The sequence below is a fragment of the Jatropha curcas genome, chromosome 6 (genome assembly GCF_041381405.1).
Source record: "Jatropha curcas cultivar XTBG-Jc1 chromosome 6, XTBG_Jcur_1.0, whole genome shotgun sequence".
NCBI classification, from domain to species: domain Eukaryota; kingdom Viridiplantae; phylum Streptophyta; class Magnoliopsida; order Malpighiales; family Euphorbiaceae; genus Jatropha; species Jatropha curcas.
Window position 1 is genome coordinate 25,869,189 of NC_143156.1, and position 22,198 is coordinate 25,891,386.

At 32.2% G+C, this 22,198-nt stretch overlaps 1 protein-coding gene and 1 long non-coding RNA gene across 2 annotated transcripts; both read right to left on the minus strand.

Annotated features, from left to right (window-relative positions):
* Positions 1-11,605: 11,605 nt before the first annotated feature.
* LOC105650927 (uncharacterized) lies at positions 11,606-14,000 on the minus strand. The gene is made up of 2 exons (XR_001047709.3): positions 13,387-14,000; positions 11,606-11,819 (listed from the first exon to the last, which is right to left on the minus strand). It is a non-coding gene; the product is annotated as an uncharacterized LOC105650927 (long non-coding RNA).
* A 2,909-nt stretch (positions 14,001-16,909) lies between these two features.
* Positions 16,910-18,293, minus strand: LOC105650947 (uncharacterized). The gene is made up of 2 exons (XM_020676797.3): positions 18,161-18,293; positions 16,910-18,018 (listed from the first exon to the last, which is right to left on the minus strand). Exons 1-2 carry the CDS (start codon positions 18,203-18,205, stop codon positions 17,044-17,046), a joined length of 1,020 nt encoding a protein of 339 aa, XP_020532456.2. The 5' UTR covers positions 18,206-18,293; the 3' UTR covers positions 16,910-17,043.
* Between the last annotated feature and the right edge of the window lie 3,905 nt (positions 18,294-22,198).

Here is a 22,198-nt window from a genome sequence, read left to right on the forward strand (position 1 = left end):
AAATAACATTCACCAAATTGATGATAATATATATGTGGTGGAGAGGAATCGAACTGTATTTATTTTTCTTTTGGTTTTCAGTATGTTCATACCTTCATTGATGTGTAATTCCCTCCAATAAGGGTTATTCAAATAAAAGAAGAAGAAGATTATACTGGCTTTGTTTAGGATTTTATTTTGTTGTTGTATATCAATATTTTCTTTTTCTGGTTGAAAATTGATGAAATCTCTGTATTTCTCCAATATTACATGGTTAGCAACTTATCAAACAAAGCAATCCATGTTAGTAGATAAGCTAGCTTTGTAACTATGTCATCTCTGTTTCAATAATAAAATCATATTTCAATATTTGTTTTGCATTTCCATTTCTAAATTTTACATATATATATATATATATATATATATATATATATATATTTTTTTTTTTTTATTTATTTATTTTTTTTTTGAGTAATGGGAGAGGGGATTTGAACCTGGATCTATTATCAGACCATAGCTTAAACACACAAAGTCCTTTATTCAAGTAGGCCACTAATCACACTGACCTAATTTGAAATGCATCAAACATGAGTGACTGCAATAGCTTGTCTTCATGAATCACTCTGTATAAAACCAAGCATCATTGGAAAATGACTTCTTTGCTTGGAAAATGACTGCATCATCGTGTTCAATTGTCAAATCATTTTTTGACATTTGTTTTTTGGGTGTGGCATCATTGTGATATATAGAGATATCTTGCTTCGACTCAAACTCCTCTTTGAGCTCTATATAGTTTTTTGTCTGAATATGGGGTTTGTTTTTGTTGTGGGTCCCTCCAACACATGGGATCCACACACATTTGAAAAGAAAAAAAAGAAAGTGCACGTTTTTTTTTTTTAGGTTGGCAGCCAACAAGTCAAAAGTTGGCATGCCATTTGACAAAACGGAGAGACGTGTATTAGTAATGCACGGCTCTCTCAAATTCTCTCTCGTAACCTCTCCTATAAATAGAGGTATCGAATCCCTCTTCAATGTACAAAAAACAAATAGAATAGAAATATACAAAAAATATATAAAATTTTAGGAAAGGGTTCCTAAAATTCAGAAAGAGAGAAAATAGTGAGGAAAATAATTTTTTTGGGTGTTTTTTTTTGGAAAACACTTAGAGTGCCACTATTTTTGTAATCTCTTTTGTACCTACTATTTTTAGTAGAAGAATTATTCGAAGTTTTTGTCCCGTGTACGTAGCCCATAACAGTTGAAGGGTGAACCACGTAAATCTTGGTGTTCTTATTTTTTCATCTGGCATTTATGGTAATTATTTATTATTGTCGTGGTTATTATTTTTTGTGGATTCGATCGTCAATATCCAATACGAAATTATTGGAGGTATATGTGGTAATAGTAATTTTATTTTACTTTTACCACCGGTATTTTTCCACGGGCCCCACTCGGGATCAGTTATTATCTCAACAACTAGTATCAGAGCTTTTGGTTGGTAAATTCTGTCAATTTTCTACAAAGTTACTATTCACGTGAATAGTGAATTTCGTGAATAGTAAAATTTTGTCAGATTTAGAATTCGACATGGCTAACGATGGGCAATGATCAAATTGACGGATTCGAATTATTCAATGTGGAAATCCAGAATGGAGGACTACCTCAATTGCAAAGATCTATACGATCCAATTGAAGGTGACAGTGCAAAGCCGGAAGAAATGAAAGAAAGGCAGTGGGAGAAATTAAAAAAGCAGACATTGGGTACAATACGCTAATGGATAGATGCTAGCCTGTACAACCATGTGAGAAATGAAAAAGATCCCCAAGTTCTCTGGAAGAAATTAGAAAATATGTACGAGGCTACGGATGCTCAAGGAAAAGTCTTCATGATGCGTAAAGTCATGAACTTAAAGTTGTCAGAGGAACGATCAATTACACAACACCTGAACGATTTTGAAGGACTCGTAACTGAGTTAGCAGTTAGCGGTATGTCCTTAGAAGACGAGATGCAAGCGCGCCTACTGTTGAGATCTCTACCGGATAGTTAGGATACTCTTGTGGTATCATTGAGTAACTCAGCTAAAAATGGTGTGGTAACAATGTCTATGGTAAAAAATAGACTACTTAATGAAGAACTATGAAGAAGAGATATTGCCAGTACCAGTTCACAAGCCCTTGTCACAGAGAATAGGGGCCGGAGCAAGAGTAGAGGTCCAAGGCATGTAAAGTCAGGTGGTAGATCCAAGTCCAGAGAGATGAGAAAATGTTACCATTGCGGTAAGGAGGGTCATCTCAAAAGAAATTGTCGTTTACTCAAACAAGATAATGCAGACCGAAGATAAGAGAATGATAGAAATACATCTGCTACAGTCTCAGGAGAAGATGGTGAGGTGACTTTAGTCGCTCATGATGCAGATTGTTGTCATGTTGGAGATGTAGATACCGAGTGGATAGTAGACTCCGGTGCTTCATACCACTGTGTTCCAAAAAGGGAATACTATGCCACTTATAAAGCAGGAGACTTTGGCACTATTAAAATGGGAAATAATAGTGTCTCGCAAGTGGTGGGAATCGGTGATAGCTGCATAAAGACAAGTGTCAGGTGCACATTAACACTTAAAAATGTCAGACATATTCCCGATCTTCGGTTGAACCTGTTGTCTGTGAGTGTAGTGGACAAGGAAGGCTATCACCATCATATAGGTGGTGGTAATTGGAAACTCACCAAAGGGTCTTTGGTGGTGGCGAGAAGAAAATTATGTTGCTCGCTGTATAAGAGGCACGCAATAATATGTGCAAGTCAACTATATACAATTGCAGATGATGCTTCACCAAATTTGTGGCATAGGCGGCTGGCGCACGTTAGTGAGAAAGGGTTGAATATGTTGGCTAAGAAGTCCCTCGTACCATTAGCCAAAGGTAAAATAAACCCTTGTGATTATTGTTTATTTGGGAATCAACATCGTGTCTCATTTTTGAAAAGCTCCAGAAGGAGAGACAACAAGTTGGAGTTGGTACACTCTGACGTATGTGGTCCCATGGAGGTAGAATCACTTGGAGGAAGTAGGTATTTTCTTACCTTCATTGATGATTTCTCACAGAAAACATGGATATATTTGTTGCGCACAAAAGACCAAGTATTCAAGCACTTTCAGCAATTCCATGCGATGGTAGAAAGGGAGATTGGAGTAGCATTAAAATGTTTGCGCACGGATAATGGTGGTGAATATATCTCTATGGAGTGTAGAGATTATTGTAGTCAGCACGGTATCAGGCATAAAAAGACAGTTCCTAGTACGCCTCAACACAACGGTGTTGCTGAACGGATGAATCGCACCATTATTAAAAGAGTCAGATCCATGCTCAAAATGGCCAACTTACCTAAGCCATTTTGGGGAGAAGCTGTCAACACTGCTGTCTACCTAATCAACCGACTACCTTCAACACCATTGGATTTTGATATCCCGGAGAAGGTCTAGACAGGTAGAAGTATTTCATACTCTCACCTGAGGGTATTTGGCTGCAAGGCATTCATGCATGTTCCGAAGGAGCAGAGATCAAAACTTGATGACAAGTCAGTTCCTTGCACTTTTGTTGGTTATAGAGACGAAGAGTTTGGCTACAGGTTGTGGGACCCAGTGAAAAAGAAAGTTGTCCGGAGCCGAGACGTAGTATTCCATGAGAATGAGATCGTGGTAGATACAACTTGTGAAGAATCCACAAGTGATGATGTTATTGACATTACACCAGGAAGCATTCCTACAGATGATGCCACAGGAGGAGGAATGTCAGAATCAGAACGAGAAGAAGAAGAAGAGCCAGTCGTAGGGGATCAAGAGACAATTGTAGATGATAACAGTCATGCAAAGGGTGTTGAGCAGGGGGAGCCAAAGAACCCCATTTCACCAGAAGGAGTTGAACCTCAGTTAAGAAGGTTAACCAGAGAACGCCAACCATCTACAAGGTACCCTAGTTCTGATTACATTTTGATTACTGATGAGGGGGAGCCAGAGAGCTTCCAAGATGTGCAATCTTGCAAAGATAAAGATTGCTGGACAAAGGCCATGCAAGAGGAGATGAGTTCTTTGAAAAAGAATGACACGTATGAGCTGGTGAAATTCCCGAAAGGGAAGAGAACACTCAAGAATAAATGGGTGTACAAACTGAAGAAAGATTATGGCAACCTAGTGAGATACAAAGCTCGATTGGTCATCAAAGGCTTTACTCAAAAGAAAGGTATCGACTTTGATGAGATTTTTTCACCAGTTGTGAAAATGAGTTCTATTCGAGTGGTGCTAGGTCTAGTAGCCAGTTTGAATCTTGAGTTAGAGCAGCTTGATGTAAAGACCGGATTCTTGCATGGGGATTTAGAGGAAGAAATCTATATGGAACAACCAGAAGGTTTCAAGGTCAAGGGAAAAGAGGACATGGTTTGTCGCTTGAAGAAGAGCTTGTACGGGCTGAAACAAGCGCCGCGACAATGATATAAAAAGTTTGATTCTTTCATGGTGAATCAAGGATACAAAAGGACAGATGCAGATCCTTGTGTATATGTCCAGAAATTCCCTGATGGTAAATTTATCATCCTTCTCCTATATGTTGATGATATGCCAATCGTTGGACCAGATGCACACATGATTAGCAGGTTAAAGAGTGATTTGTCAAAAGCATTTGACATGAAGGATTTGGGATCGGCAAGGTGAATTCTTGGAATGGAGATTATTCGAGACAGAAAGTCCTGCAAGTTATGGTTATCGCAGGAAAAATATATTGAACGAGTTCTAGAGAGGTTCAATATGAAGAATGCTAAACCAGTTGGCACTCCACTTGCCGCTCACTTCAAGTTGAGTAAGAAATCCTACCCATCAACAGAGAAAGAAAAAGGAGATATGTCAAATGTTCCATATTCCTTAGCGGTCGGAAGTTTGATGTACGCAATGGTGTGTACAAGACCAGATATCGCTCATGCAGTTGGCGTTGTGAGCCGATTTCGGTCAAATCCTCAGACAACACATTGGGAAGCAGTGAAGTGGATCTTCAGATACCTGAGAGAAACTTCAAAGTTATGTTTAACTTTTGGAGGTGAAAAGGCTGCACTTGTTGGTTACACGGATGCAGATATGGCCAGTGATCTTGATGAAAGAAAATCTACATCAGATACCTATTTACATTCTCAGGGGGAGCTATTTCATGGCAGTCAAGATTACAAAAATGTGTTTCGTTATCAACGACTGAAGCACAGTACATTGCAGCAACGGAAGCAGGAAAGGAAATGCTTTAGTTAAAGTGATTCTTTCAAGAATTGGGTGTGCAGCAGGAAGAATATATAGTTTATTGTGATAGTCAAAGTGCGTTAGACTTAAGCAAAAATACTATGTATCATGCACGAACGAAACACATTGATGTAAGATATCATTGGCTTAGACTTGCCATTGAAGAGACGCAGTTCCAGTTACGAAAAATCCACACAGACAGAAATACTGCAGATATATTGACAAAGGTCGTTCCGAAGGAGAAGTTCGAACTATTTGTCAAAGCGGTAGGAATGGAGAGTCCCACCATGTAGTCGGGAGGGGGAGAATTGTTGTGGGCTCCCTCCAACATGTGGGACCCACACACAATTGAAAAGAAAAAAAAAGAAAGGGCACGTTTTTTTTTTTTTTTCAAAGGTTGGCGGCCAACAAGTCAAAGGTTGGCATGCCATTTGACAAAACGGAGAGACGTGTATTAGTAATGCACAGCTCTCTCAAATCCTCTCTCGTAACCTCTCCTATAAATAAAGGTAGTGAATCCCTCTTCAATGTACAAAAAATAAATAGAATAGAAATATACAAAAAGTGTATAAAATTTTAAGAAAGGGTTCCTAAAGTTGGGAAAGAGAGAAAATAGTGAGGAAACTAATTTTTTGGAGTGTTTTTTTTTTGGAAAACACTTAGAGTGCCACTATTTTTGTAATCTCTTTTGTACCTACTATTTTTAGTAGAAGAATTATTCGAAGTTTTTGTCCCGTGTACGTAGCCCATAACAGTTGAAGGGTGAACCACGTAAATCTTGGTGTTCTTATTTTTTCATCTGGCATTTATGGTAATTATTTATTATTGTCGTGGTTATTATTTTTTGTGGATTCGATCGTCAATATCCAATACGAAATTATTGGAGGTATATGTGGTAATAGCAATTTTATTTTACTTTTACCACAGGTATTTTTCCGCAAGCCTCACTCGGGATCAGTTATTATCCCAACAGTTTTTTGAGTGTTGCATCATTGTGATATATAAAGATATTAGGCCTCGGGTCAAACTCCTCTTTGATCTCTACATCATTTTTTTGTCTCAGAATATGACATTTGATTTTTGAGTGTTGCATCATTGTGATATATAGAGATATCAGGCCTCGGCTCAAACAGCTCTTTGAGCTCTACATCATTGTGATATATAGAGATATCAGACCTCGGCTCAAACTTCTTTTTTGAGCTCTACATGGTAAATTGAAGCGTCATTTTTTTGTCAAAATATGGCTTCTGTGCTTTAATTGTGGCATCATTGTGACTTTCAGTTGTATGACAATTGACTTTCTCTTTTGTGGAGGTAGATGAGGTTGGAGAAGCTCCATCAAGTCCTGTAATGCTTCTGGCAATGGCTGATCTTTCATTTCTCTACTCCAATATTCAGCCACATCTTTTCTTGCATTGACAGTGCTTGAGAACTGCAAAATGAAAATAATAAAACCCATTGTTCACTTTAATTAAGATAAATAAACTTATATCATTAATGGGTTTCGGTTGCTTTCTCAATTAGCCAATCTTTATTCATCCATTATCTATATACACTCACACATTAACAGACTCTTGCTCACCATGATAAGTGAGAAAATGGAGAGCAATGCAAAGAGCAGTTTCATGTTTGCGTAGAGAAGAAATTAAACTATCTATGGTGTTATTTGAGTGAATAACCGTCGTCCAGGATATCCTCACTATTTATAGCCAAAATCAAAGAATGCTAAAATATAAATAAATTATGTAAACGTGACCTTTCATTTCATATGTTACATCTTATTGTAATACGACAAATGAATAAAGTTAGAGTATTTTTTAAAATTTCTACGAGTACTCTAACACCCGTCGGATATAAGATTAACATTATTTTAGGGTTTATGGTTGTCTCAGTCTGCGAGCCCGTTTCAACAAATTGGATCGTTGCCATCTAAGAACTCAAATGTGTGCCTTACTATTTGTGCAGTTCCATATGGGTTTTCAAACTTCAATTTATAGTGATCTCCATATTATTTATTAAATTAACGAAATGAGTGATAAAATTTAAATATTTTATGGATTTGTCTGATTTATTAGATCATTGAAAAAAAGAAATACTGTAATCCACGGGATTGATGTATTCTTTGATGACCTCAATTCAATCATTTTAGAAGAGATGTGAGCTTATTGCGACATTTCATCATTTTCTACTAATGATAGAATTTAAACAACTTAATTTTATCTTAAAAATATTTTTCAAATTCATGAATTATGTTATCCGACCAAATGATGGAATGTAAATTTCATATTCGATAGGATGTGTTGTTTATCTGGTTCACTATTCTTTTGTGTGCCACAGTAAGTGACTTCCTCAATTCCTAATGGGTTTGCCCGATGATTATGAAGATAGGCGCTCCGGGCTCCGGCCTTTCTTCTTGATAGGACTCTAGCTCCTATACTAGTTGTTGATATTGCTCAGATTAAATCCGAGGAAATTAGAAAAAGACTACGACAACGCTTGCTTTTCTTCCATGCAGATTGTTCTTGCCACTTCTACTCACACTCGATTAAATTAGAATTAACGTAATAAGCACTAGTGATGTTGATGACTGTAGATTGATTCTTAATTATAGAAATAATATTGTCATTCGTTGGATTAGAAGACAAGCTAACATAGGGCTCACTTTTTAGCTAGATCTTCCCATCTTTGTGCTAGTCTCAAAGTCTAGTATTTCATCCCTAACTGTTTGTTATCTCTTCAGGTATTCTCATAAAGATAATTTTATCAGAAAAAAAAAAAATTTGTGGATAGATTTCTTTTATATATAAATAATTGAATGTTAGGTTGGATATTGTCATCCTGTTTAGAACATGTACAACTCTTGGAATTGTGGTTCTGAGCCTGTTTAGCTTTTTCGTTTCTTGTCAAAAATCACGTCAAATATCATTTCCATAATTCTCATTTGTCTGGTAGCATGCAAAAAATCTCATCTTTATATTTCGTGGCAAAATACACCAATTCTGTCAGCCTCAAGACATCTGCAAATATAAGAGAAGAATGCCTCTCTAGTAGCAATTACAATCCTTTTGGATAGGATAAGCCTATGCTTCCTCAGACATAAAATCTCATCTTGATTCGTTCTTGTCATTTTACGCCAACATTATTATAATTCCATTTCCATCTTTTATTATTGTATTAATTATTATTTTTTTATCAGCAAATTCAATTATTCTATATCTATCTATATAATATAATATATCAAAAGAGTAGTTTGCCTCATATGGAAGCTAAGTGTAAACAGCACAATTTGCCACTTTATTATGTTTTGGATTATAGAATAATAAATGTTAAAAGCACAAATAGGAAATGAAAAAAAAAATAAAATTTCATGCAAGTGTTTTATTAACTATACATATCAATGTGTCTTTTCATTCATCAAGATGTATATTAAAAAACAGATATTAAAAAAACAACTTTTCTTTTTATACAAGTATAATATCAAATTTTTACTTTATTAGAAAATTAAAGTGACATGTTTAAAAAAATAAACGAAACGAGAAGATATTTGTTACAATTACAATGGTGAAGATAAAAGATAAAAATGAAATTTGTCTATTAAAATGGGACGAAAATGAGAAAGTGAAATGACATTGTTAACGAGTCTTACTATTCTCTTATGTGTATTTTTTTTTTTTTTTTTTTAATCTCAGTTGCAGGTTAAGGAAAAATTTAATAGTACCACACCTAAGCCATTAGGCCTCTCCAATACACAATATCCTAATCTTGGCATTCTTAAGTAAAAAATCTCTGAAGGAAAATAATTACATATACTTCCATACAATCTGGATAAGAGAACTCTTCTTGAGTTAAGAAGGTTTCATTTAACAAAACAAAAGATGTAGGCGTATCAACTCCTGTCTTTGCTAATCCATCAGCAAAATTGTTTCTCTCCCTGACCACATGACTAAAAACAATCTATGGAAGAGACTCTACCAAGAAATCCAACTTATTAAATAGTTCCCACCAATTCCATGTCCTTTCCTTTTTGTTTAACACCTAACAAGCAGCAGACTTTGAATCAGATTCAATACAAACAGGATAATATTGATGAGCTAACAAGGAAAGTAATTCAATAGCCTTTGCAACTGCATGAACCTCAGCTTCATTTGAATCTGCCAAGCCTATTGATTGAAAAAATATAACCAAGAACAACTCCCCTAGTATCTCTTAAAACGCCTCCAATACCTGCACAACCTGGATTTTCTCTAGATGATCCATCCATATTAAATTTGGGACAGCCACTTCATTAGGTGTCTCCCAAAGCAAACAAGATTTGTTACAAGGATTACCAAGAAGATCATGACTAGAGTATGATGAAACTCGAAGAGGATTCATAAGCTAGTCTAATTATAAACATAAGGGGTAGGAAACTTAGCTTTCAACAATTATTATTTAATAGCAACAAAAATAATTCTAAGTTCATATGTTACTTATATTACTCATTTTATTAATATATTGTTTAATAAAATTCGATGTTTAGCATACGAGATTAGAGAGCATTGGACAATGATTTAGATCCAAAACTAAATGTTAGTGTATTATCCAAGAAAGTAATTTCATATTAATCTTTTCATATAGGTCATAATAATGTTTAATTTATTATTATAAGATTAATTGGTAATTAAATTTAATTAATGACTCAAATTGATAAACATATATAAATTAATTGAATACACACTTCCAAAAGTGAATAATTCATGAATAGTCTATCGTTATAGGAGTTACATATATAGCCAACCTAAAACATAAAAAGTTAAGTGAAACAATCTATAGCAACATCAAAAAGTATAAATAGGCAATAAAGAGTTTAGAGGCTCATGTTATAAATTTAGAACTAGCGGATTAAACTTATTTTGACCTTATTGATGAGTCCACTTATAGATAAAACTAATAAAAATAGAAAATTTTCAAATATTATTTCCACCTTAAATTTATTAATACCCTTAAAAAAAAGTTATTTTTCATTTAGAGAGATGAGAGCCTTAGCATTGTTAGCATGCCTACCCATCTAAGAATAAAATGTTATCCTGCTCCAAAAATATCATGCAATAATGAAGAATATGTCCAAACTCTAAAAGGTCCAACTGACAGGATAGCATGGTACGAAAAACCTCCTTGCAATCAATTTCAATATCAATGTTAAAACACGCTTGTACAACTTAGCATTGTTAGCTTGCCTACCCATCTAAGAATAAAATGTTATCCTGCTCCAAAAATATCATGCAATAATGAAGAATATGTCCCAACTATAGAAGGTCCAACTGACAGGATAGCATGGTACGAAAAACCTCCTTGCAATCAATTTCAATATCAATGTTAAAATACGCTTGTACAACTTAGCATTGTTAGCTTGCCTACCCATCTAAGAATATAAAATGTTATCCTGCTCCAAAAATATCATGCAATAATGAAGAATATGTCCAAACTATAAAAGGTCCAACTGACAGGATAGCATGGTACGAAAAACCTCCTTGCAATCAATTTCAATATCAATGTTAAAATACGCTTGTACAACTTAAGCCAACGAAGCGCATACGTCAAAGCCATTGGCCTCAGAAATTCAGGTCCATTACCTCAATAATTAAAACCTGTCGAACCAGCCATGAGAGATCCAAGAACACCGCACCCAGCCTTCTTTTTGAGATGGAAAAGACTACCATCAACCCTATATCCACATCTATACATAACAGCCATTGGCCTTTTCCCAACTAGATCTCGACGAAGACAAATTCAAGAATGACACCCTGACATATTCCTTGGCTGCTTCCCAATTTCAGATTTGTAGAGGAGTTTGGGATTTATCTTGCCACAGAGGAAAAAATTTCTCTGTGACCACAACTTCCAAGCAACCGTACACACGCTACGAACATATTAACTCTCCTTAGACACCAAAATCTGAAACAATATATAACCACACATTGGATTCAACAATATCTAAAAAATTAATATTATAAAACTCGAATGTTAATTAATATTATAATGAAAATAATTAGATTCTATTAAAATGTATTTTCATATTAAACATTTTCTCTCTTTATTATAAAAATTTAAATAATAAATCAAAAAAATATTTTCCAAAAAATTGAAAATTTCAAGGTCAAATATAATACTTAATAACTGTCACGACCCATTATCTTGGGCCGGACCGGCACAGGACCTGAATAGACTTAAAGCCACCGAAGCCTAAACCTAAAAATATACTAAACAAACTTCCTGTTCAATAAAAATGGCCTCAGGCCCAATATCATCAACATTCACATATCATAAGTCTTGGATTCGCTTGGCTCATACCATTATACTCGATAATAAATCAATTTCCAAAATTCTCTAGGCTCATATCAATATATTGCATAATAAAAATTTCAATAAGTAATGTATCATTAATTTCTAAATTTATTATACACGACTATTGTAATTGTGGAACAATCTAAGAATTTATAATTTTACTTCAATAAAAAAAAAAAAGATCAAAATTCATTTTCAACGTTCTCCTTAGATGTAATCACGAGATACCGGAAGACTTGTAACCTGAAAAAAAATATTAAGGCAGGGATGAGCACCTAGTGAGTATGTTAGTTAACCCTCTTACCCAACAAAATCACACGAATGCATAAATAAATCAATCTAGTCATCCGGCTAGTTATATGATCATACAGTCTATCACACAAATGACAAAACAACAACAATCACAAATATTAACACTTTCACATAATCACATCATGCGGAAATTGGTCATTGGCGTCACCAAAACTCCCGACGAGCCATCCTCACACATATTCCGCCCTCTCATCACGTGTGCACAAAGGAGTCGATCCCCATACATGGCCGACCGATCTCAAACTCACTTGACCAGCCCTCTCATTTTTTTTTTTTATACTTTCTTTTTTTTTCTATACCAACTGGAGGCCACCCTGTAGTTTTCCATATCATATTTCGTCAGATGCAAACGGGGGCGCCGATCTCCCCATACATGGCCGACGGTATATAGACTGCCCTCACAAACCCAACGGTAAGCCGTTTCATCCCAACTCCACACAAGCAAAGCAAACATGAAGCACATCACAACTAAACAAATCATTTCCAATAGCAACAAATCATGCAACAAAAAATACAATTTACTAAGTAAAGCATGTCTAGCATTTAGCCGTGTATACATGGATGCAAATGCAGGTGGATGATACGAATTATCTAACACTACTCACCGTTATACAGTTTAGTTAGAAGCTATTTTCCTTTCCCGCTACTGTGCTATTTGAAATTTGATTCCTCGTTACCCGCAAGAATATCTAAATAAAGAAGCAAAATAAGTTTACTATTCATGAATTTTAACTGTCCTTTCTAAACTCTAATTTTTAATAATATTGTATCTAATTTTTCCCAATCATTGAATCCAAATATTCTAGATCGACATAACTCCCCTATCTCGATTTCCTAATCTTAAGTTTCCTATCTTAATCTATATATGTTATACATACTAATCTAACCTCATTATAATTCTTTAACTAAACAATCTTCTACAAACATTAATTAATAAAAAAAAACACCTAATTTCATTATTTAAGTTTGTGCTACCTAAAATCCGGCAACACCTCCCCTATAATTAGAACAATCTACCTTTTTCCAATTCAAGGAAATTTGATCCATCGGGCAAATCAATCAACTAAGCCCTTCCTCCTTCCATTATCAACACAATCTAGAACCAATCAGTTCACATCATCAATTTTAATTATATAATTCATTGCTCAATTCAATTACACAACTCAAATAGCAACTCGGTCATCCACAAGTCTGTTTTCAATCGTTAACTAGAATTACTATCAAACCGTGCATACCTTATATCAATCACAGCTTAATTTCATTAAATAATAATATTCAAACCTTAGAATCAATATATGTGCCATTCATAATGGGAACTTATGGATATCAAATTCTACCCTAATTTCATGTCGTTTTATATCAATCATTAGCTCAATTAACTAAATTAGCAGTTACTTAAGCTCATTCAATATTAATCCACTTAACCAAACTAATTTGATCTAATTTAAATTAATAACCTTTAATCGAATTTTTACAAAAGTAGTGTCGAGGAACTCACAAATTCAAAATTGGATTGCAGATTTGAGATCAGCTTGAAGAGTAGATGATTCTTCCTCTAAGCCCCTACTGGAGTATTGCCAGAGCTTCGCTGCACGGCGGCCGGAAAATCGTGCCACTCTGGAACTTCATGAGGCTTACACCACTCTGCTCGGAATTTCATGGGGAACTCAAATTTAGTGTCCATTTGTCGAGTCAGTGGCCCATTTGGTCAGAATGAGCCTCGACAGCCACCGAAGGAGCCACCGATCATGGTGGTTCATCGTTCTCCACCGGAAACCTCGATTGATAGAGGGAAAATGGTCGCGCAGGAAGGAGAGATCAACTGGTACCCATCCCGAAGCCTTAACTCGCCGGAGAAGGCATGAGTTCATGGTAAAGCGACGCTGCGTCGTTAACGAAAATTTCAGACCTGATTTTACATGACTACAGTTTAAATCGCGCGAACCAAGGCTAGGATGAAGTTCCTTTCGTCGAGTAGATGTTTTTAGACTGCTAGCTCACTAGAAACTATGGCCGTTTGGCTGAAAAATGGGAAGGAGAGGGAGGCGGCGCTGCTAACAACAACGAAGAAAGAAATTTTTTGGGTTTCTCTCTCCTAAACCCCCAACCCCACCCACCCCCCCAAAAAAAAGGTATTTATATCTTGGTTCGGTCGAATTCAGGTTTGGTCACATTCAATAGAAATTTCTAGGTCCTGAGCCTATTTCTGCTGGTTTGATTTGGTTTCCTAAATTTCATTTAGTTCTAGAGTCTTCTATGTTTTAAATTTTAAGATTTCACTGGCACATTTTACCTTTTAAATAATAGTTTGTATCGAAATGAGTAAATTAAATTTTAGTAATATTCTTAATAAACAATTTAATGTGCATTGTTTATACTTAAATAATTTAGCAAAACTCTTAGTCTTAGAATTTTCATAAAAATAATAATGGGATCATGGGCTTGAGCCCAACTTTAAGAAATATGGCTTAAATTAAAATTATTCGGCTTAAGACCATGAGATCGAAAATCTAAATTTTTGATTTATTTAAAATATGAGAGTTTTAAAAATAAAATTACAGATTGTTTCCATAACCTTAAATCATCATCATTTCAAAATTAAAATCATTGATCAAAATTTTGGTTTGCTCTTCTATAACTCTTCAGAAGTTAATTTATTTATCAAAATCTCGTATTTAACTCTTTCTTAAAGAAAATTTGCATGGCGAAAAGAGATCATTTAGTCAACTTATTTATCTATAAAAATTAAATTCCTTTCTAAATATTTTTAAAATATATATATATATACATTACACACTTATCAAGTGCGGTTACGAAATATCTTCATTATTTTTTTTTATCAGTCAAAATGTTATTTTATTAGTTAATAATTCAAGGAAAAAACTGAACATATCTTACTAACTAAAACTCGATCAATAGGAATTTTCAGTTTTTTCAACTAGTACTGATTGATGGAGCCATATGTAGATTAGTACAATTATGGATAGTGTCATAGACCTTCCAGTTACATCCAACATATCTTCATTATTCATCAAACTTAATTTTAAAATTATAGCAAACAAAAACGTAAAGTAAGCTTACACATCCATTAGCAACAATCTAAAAAAGCCACACACAAGCACACCTAATTACTGAAGGCCTCCCGTTACAAGAACAACATATTTCACTCAACAACAGCTTAATCATTGATTCTACTCACCAAGGAACATAAATAAGATTATCTCCTTTAAAGAAATGGCAAACTGGAATAGTTCCTGGTTTAATCCCAAGCACACGAAACGATGCATGATAATGACTCCATTGAGAAGTATCCATATGACAAACAGCAACAGCTTCTACTCTTCCTCGATTTTCACCTCTCAATGAATCCACAAACACTTTATTCTCAGTCTGTTGGCTATGGCAATAGAACACTGTATATGCATATGGCATCGTATGGCAAGCCACCATCTTCGGAACGGGTATCTCCTTTGGTTCTTGCAATATTGTATAATTATCTAAATGCATTTTTGATTTTATAAGAAAGGTGGTTGTTAATATCTTGAATTTTGTCTCTAATCCAAAAGTTTCAAGTACAAAATCAACCATTGATTCTAAAGAGAGAGAAACTTGAGAAATATAGATAATTTGTAAGCATTTTAATTAACAACTGATAGTTAGTGGAAGTTTCAATGAGTTGTTGATTCCATAAGCTAGGTAGCTGATTTTTATTTTATTATATTTAGATTTCATCAACCTTATAAAAATAATTGTATTCCTTCAAATTAATATTTTTCTATCTTACTTGCATATACTTAAAAATAATAATAAATTTCTATTAAAAATATTTTTAAAACAGTTAAATAATATTTTTATTTATATAACACATTAAAATTAAAACTAATATTTTTTATGTCTAAACTAATGAAACGAGAATTTTTTTTATTAGAAAATTCAATATTGTATATAACCAATAATCAATTCATCAACAATCATATTACTAAATAACTAATAATTCAGATCAATATTATAATTCACAAATCATAACCTCATTGAAGAATATCCTAATACTAAAATGTTTGATTGGTCTTTTCAATTATAATGATATTTTCAGCTCATTAGAAACATAGATAAATGTGGAGATGAGATTAAAAATATAAAAGAAATGAGTTTGAAGAGACCATTATATTTGATTTTGCATAGTTTGTTGAAATTTAAATACAAAATGATTTGAATGGATTAACTTGTTTAAACCAGGTCTATGAATTCGCCCATGAACCAAACTAATAAAAATATAAATTTTTTATTGAAATGAAAATATTTCTAACTATTTATTCAAAATAAAAAAAATATAGAGTACAGACAATTTTTAAAAAGTTTTTATTTTTATATATTTAGTTTATAGATAAAGCTGTGGATCCGGTTTAAACAATTATGATATAACCGTAGGCGAAGATCCTACGAAGATGAAATAGTTGTGGTTGCATGAATTTGAATCACTGGGCCGGTCTATCCTCTTCCGAGCGCAAATATCTAGACATTTGATTGAATTCTTGCAAATGTCAGAAACAAAAATGTGTCTGCTTAGAGATCTCATCTCCTTTTCTCTCTATATTTTTATTTTTCTGATTGAAAATTGATGACATCTGTGTGTTTCTCCAAGCTTGAATGGTTAGAAATAATTTAGCTTTCTAATTAATTATGTTATCTCTGAGCGCTAGAGATCTTCTAATTTTACATTAGGACCCTCTTGAATCATATATTTATAAAATTTTTATATTTATTTTTATTATCATTAATTTGAACAGAAAATTTCAAGGTATCAAATTAAAAACTTGAAATTCCTTATGGATCAAACAAAAAATCATATTGCAATAATTGTGTTGCATTTCCAATTCATATTGTAACCAAAGGGATGCAAAAAAGGTATATGTTGAATTGAGATTTGGTGAACCATGATCAGTTATATAGAGCTTAGACCTCTAATTAGCATAGAAAAGTAATAATATATATAATATATGATGCAAGAGAAAAATCTTACATACAGATTAAAAACACAAAGTCCTTTTATTCAAATATTACAAATCATGATGACCTTATTGAGGATTCTAATTCCAAATGCATCAAACATAATGGTCCTATATCATGAGTGAATACAATAGCTTGTCTTGCTTAATTACTCGCTATAAACTGTAACATCTGGCTTTGATTCAAAATCATTGGAAAATAACTTCTTTGCTTTGAGACCTATATCATCATGGTAAATTGTAACATCATCTTTTGTCTCAAAATATGACTTTCGTGCTTTAGGTCTTGCATCAATGTGATATACGAATACATCAGGCCTCAGTTCAAACTCCTTTTTAGACCCCACATCATCATGATAAATTGTAGCATCATCTTTTATTTCAAAATATGGCTTTTGTGGTTTAAGTGTAGCATCATTATGATATATGGTCGCATCAGGTCTTAGCTCAAACTTCTCTTTGATAGCCACATCATCGTGATAAATTGTAGCATCATCCTTTGTCTCAAAATATGGCTTTTGTGGTTTAAGTGTAGCATCATTATGATATATGGTCGCATCAGGTCTTAGCTCAAACTTCTCTTTGATAGCCACATCATCATGATAAATTGTAGCATCATCCTTTGTCTCAAAATATGGCTTTTGTGGTTTAAGTGTAGCATCATTATGATATATGGTCGCATCAGGTCTTAGCTCAAACTTCTCTTTGATCTCCACATCATCATGATAAATTGTAACGTCATTTCTTGTCTCAGGAAATGGCTCCTGCGATTTTAGTTTAGCATCATTGTGATACATGATGACATCCGACCTCGGCTCAAATTTCTCTTTGAACCTCATATCATCATGATAAATTGTAACGTCGTCTCTTGTCACAAAATATGGCTTCCTTGCTTTAAGTCTGGCATCATTATGATATATGGTGGCATCGGGTCTTAGCTCAAAATTCTCTTTAAATTTCGCATCATCATTATGATATACGAATACATCAACTTTCTCTTCTGTGGAGGTAGATGAGACTGGAGAAGCTCTAAGTCGTTGTAATGCTTCTGGCAATGGCTGATCTTTCATTTCCCCCCTCCAATATTCACCCACATCTTTTCTCGCATTGATAGTGATTGAAAACTGCAAATTAAAAAATAAATAAAATATTAAAAATCACTACTCAGATTAATAGAGATAAACAAAACCTATACTGTTCATGGTGTGTGTATGTGTACGTGTGTGTATAGATATATATCCCCACATAAGAGTAACTCTTACTGACCAAGATAAGAGAGAAAAGAGAGAGAAAAGCGAAGAAGAATTTCATGTTTTGTGTAGAGAAGAATTTAAACGATGGACAGTGTTGTCCAATATCCTCACTATTTATAGCTGAAATCAAAGAAAGCAAAATTATAAATAATGTATATATTGTGCGAATAAGGTCAACTATTATTTCATATTATATATCATGTCGTAATATTTAAAATTTATAATAATACTGCGAGCGCAAGCGCGCACACACATATATATATATATTATTTCTTCAAAAAGTTGGTTAATTATTAATAACTTGTGACTTTATAGACATAGATCATTTGGGAATACAATTCATTTTCATTAATCTAATCGTTTATCAATATCTATTGCATATCCTTAAACTTTTATCTTCATAGGCAAAATAAGGCATATCCTTATTTCAGATACAAAAACATGATTTTTTTTTCTTTTTTGCTATTATGCATATATTCTCTTACATTAAATATTTACTTACTAAGAGCAATATTTCTTTATTTTAAGAATTTTACTGTTGAATAACAATTATTCATTAGGGCATATACATGTTAGGAAAAGGGCTGAATAAAAAGAAATTGCAAAGTAGAATTAGATATGTTAGGAACAATATTGCTTTAAGGTCCTTCTGGATGATTTCCGAATTTAGTTTGGTTGTGTTTGATTGTAAGGCTATTTTAAGTCATAGATTTAATGTCAACATTAGATGGATCTGGAGACAAAGAAGAGTGCACTCATTAGTCTTTGTTAATTCAAGTTAATGCAATGGCGTCTTTAAAATTAATCATTATCTGTAATTAATTTTTAATTGTCATTTTAGAATATATTTATTAAAATTTAAAAATAAATGCAATTGCAATAGTTGTTTATTTTATTTTTTATATGTAGGATAACTTTTTTATATAAATTATTGTCAAATTTAGCATCCTCTTATTCACATTGTGATTTCCGAGGTTGTTTTGTTTATTTGTTTTATTAAAGGATAGTATTTTTCTATGATTCTCATTTTTTTTCAGTAGCATGCCAAAAATTTTATTTTTGATTTGTTCTTATTATTTTATACTAACGTTGTTTATAATGTCATTGTCATTTTTTATTATTTTAATATCTGATAGCAACGCAAAAACTATTTTTATTTCTTTTTTCACATTATTTAGGAATAGTTTGTTTATCTTATTAACAATGTATTGGACATTTAACTTATTCAATACACAATAATAAAATAAATTTTATTTATTTGAGTTGAAAAAATAAGCTGTTTATGTGGATTGATAAATCAAAATTTATATCAATAAAGCAACAATTTTTTTTGAAATTGGTTTAATAAATTGATTGGAACTTCTATCAGGTGTTATCAGCTGTTGATTAAAAAATTTACCAAATACTGGAATTAACTTACCTGGTCCATGGGTTTACTCATAAACAAATTAATGAAAATCATACCCACCCCCACTTTCTCTCCTCTTTTTTTTAACATGATTCTCAATTTCTCAATTTCCTATATATATATATATTATAAACACACATTTATTAATCTAATAATTATCGATAGTCACCTTTTTCAATTACTCTGATCATTATTTGATCACTAGCCACCATCACCGCCACACTTTAACTAAAAATTATCTTTTTATGCTTTTTTTTTTTTTTTTGGAAAGGTCTTATGCATTTTTCTCAGACTTAATAACAAAATTTTAAAATATAAAGTTTCTGTTATTCTAAATATTTTTAATAATATTTTCTAATTCATAAATTGAAAATATATTTTAATTTTAAAATTTTTTAACTAATATTCAGCATTATAATCGAATAACAGAAAATTATCAAGCAAGTATGATCTGGTTGGTATTTTAATTTATATGAGGAATTGGAAGATCTTAATTTTAAGTCTTTTCAACCACGAGAGTTTTCACTAATCTGGTGAGTCAAAGTGAAAGTTAACTTGTTAATTAATCCGCAGTATTATTTCGGCAATTAGACCTCCCAATGAATAAAAAAAGAGTGACTAACAGAAAATGAATTGTTAATATAAAAGAATATTTTCCTTTGAAAAATATAAAACTATTTTTAAAGATAAATTATTTTAGAAAAACAAATAGAATACTAATTATCTTGAAATTTCTTAAAATTACCGGAGAACTCATCACATTTCTATAGATTTAAATATATTTCAATTGTTTTAATTTTATTCAATCTCACAACGACAACAACCATTTTTTCTCCTCCTGTATCGGCTGATTTCATTGCATAATTGAATTTGAACCATTTTCGGAAAAAAAAAAAAAAAAGAATTTGAACCTCTAAAGAATTTTTTAAGGAACACTTAAATAAAATCAAAATCCTATTTATAGGTTGTGATTCAGTTAGTAATGCAAACTAGGCATGTAGGAAGAGCTCTCATCAGTTCGATCCCCACTAAACGTACATGTCGGGAGGAGCAAAAAGTCTTAACTATAATTAAACTTTAAGTCGAATTAGGCGATCCCTTATATAGGATTCGAATACTGATAGTTTTAAGTAGTTGTTAAGAAAATATATTATATTCGAAATATTGTTATACACGTCATTGAAATTTATTTTTATATTAACTTTGATAATTTCGTATTATATAAGTTTAAAAGGTTGAACAAAAAAATTTCCAAACAAATCAAAATTTTATTTTCTTGAAAATCAACTTTAATTGAGTCCGATAGTGCAGTCTGTCTACCATTTAAATTGGTATATGAGACTCTTACGCGAATGTTAGTTTTAGCAAGTTTCTGAAAAAATAATATTTGCCATAGCAGAAAATTTCCTTTATCATTCTATTTGAAAATTGACTAGTTCATACCAATCTTTTCCGTCAAGATTATCTCCAAATAAAATATTTTAATTTTCTACATTTTTATTTTTTATTTTGTTAGAAATATTATGATGTACTCAATTTATATTCATTATTAATGAATTATTAAGCTTTTGTTAAGAAACATATTATGTTAGAAATATTGGTTAGACGCCATTGAAATTTATTTTATATTAAATTTTATAATTTCGTATTATATAAGTTTAAAAAGTTGAAAAAAAAATTCCAAACAAATCAGAATTTTATTTTCATGAGAATCAACTTCAATACTTAATAATAACTTAAATAAAATCAAAATCCTCGTAATATCCACTCAAAAAAAAAATCCTCGTACTATAATATATATTAATTTAATGGTCTAATCCATTTAGTCATATAAGTAGCTGTTAAGAAAACATATTATGTTAGAAATATTGGTTAGACGTCACTGAAATTTATTTTTTATATTAAAATTTTCAATTTCGTATTATATAAGTTTAAAGTTGAACACAAACATTTCCAAAAAAAATCAGAATTTTATTTTCTTTAAAATCAACTTCAGTACTTAATAATAACTTTAAATCATCGTCACATTCACGTAAAAGTTAAGTAGAGATTTCTTATTTAATTCCCTTTTCTATTAAAAGCTAAATTATTAATCAAAATCAACATTTTAACTCTTTTTTTTTTCTAATTTACTCGGTTGAATAATATTATCGACAAGTTTATGCATCTTACAAGTTAGTTTCCTCCTTTAGTATTTTATAGATATACTTCAACTCATAAAATTGTCATTTTATATATTATAAAGTTAGATTCATTAAATACTTGTCGAATATTGAAAAATATGAAAATTGTTGTCGCAAGTGATACTAATTACCACAAACTGATCAATATTTTGTGTATATAAAATTCAAAACCCATAAACACTGTTATTGCTAATCTGAGGAAGTGAATGATGCTACAAAAATTCATAAATTTAATTAAACAATAAATTCCCGTTAAATTTTAAGTAAAATTAAAAAAAAAAAAAAAAAAAAGTTCAGTACAAGATTTGGCCCAGTTTCGACACTTGACCATTACATTTAGAAATTACTACTTCCATTCCATAATATTTGTTACATTTAAAAAAATAGTTTGTTTTAAAAACTTATCAAATTTGTGGTTTCAAGGAGTAATAAATATTTTTTTTCCACATTTATCCTTTGT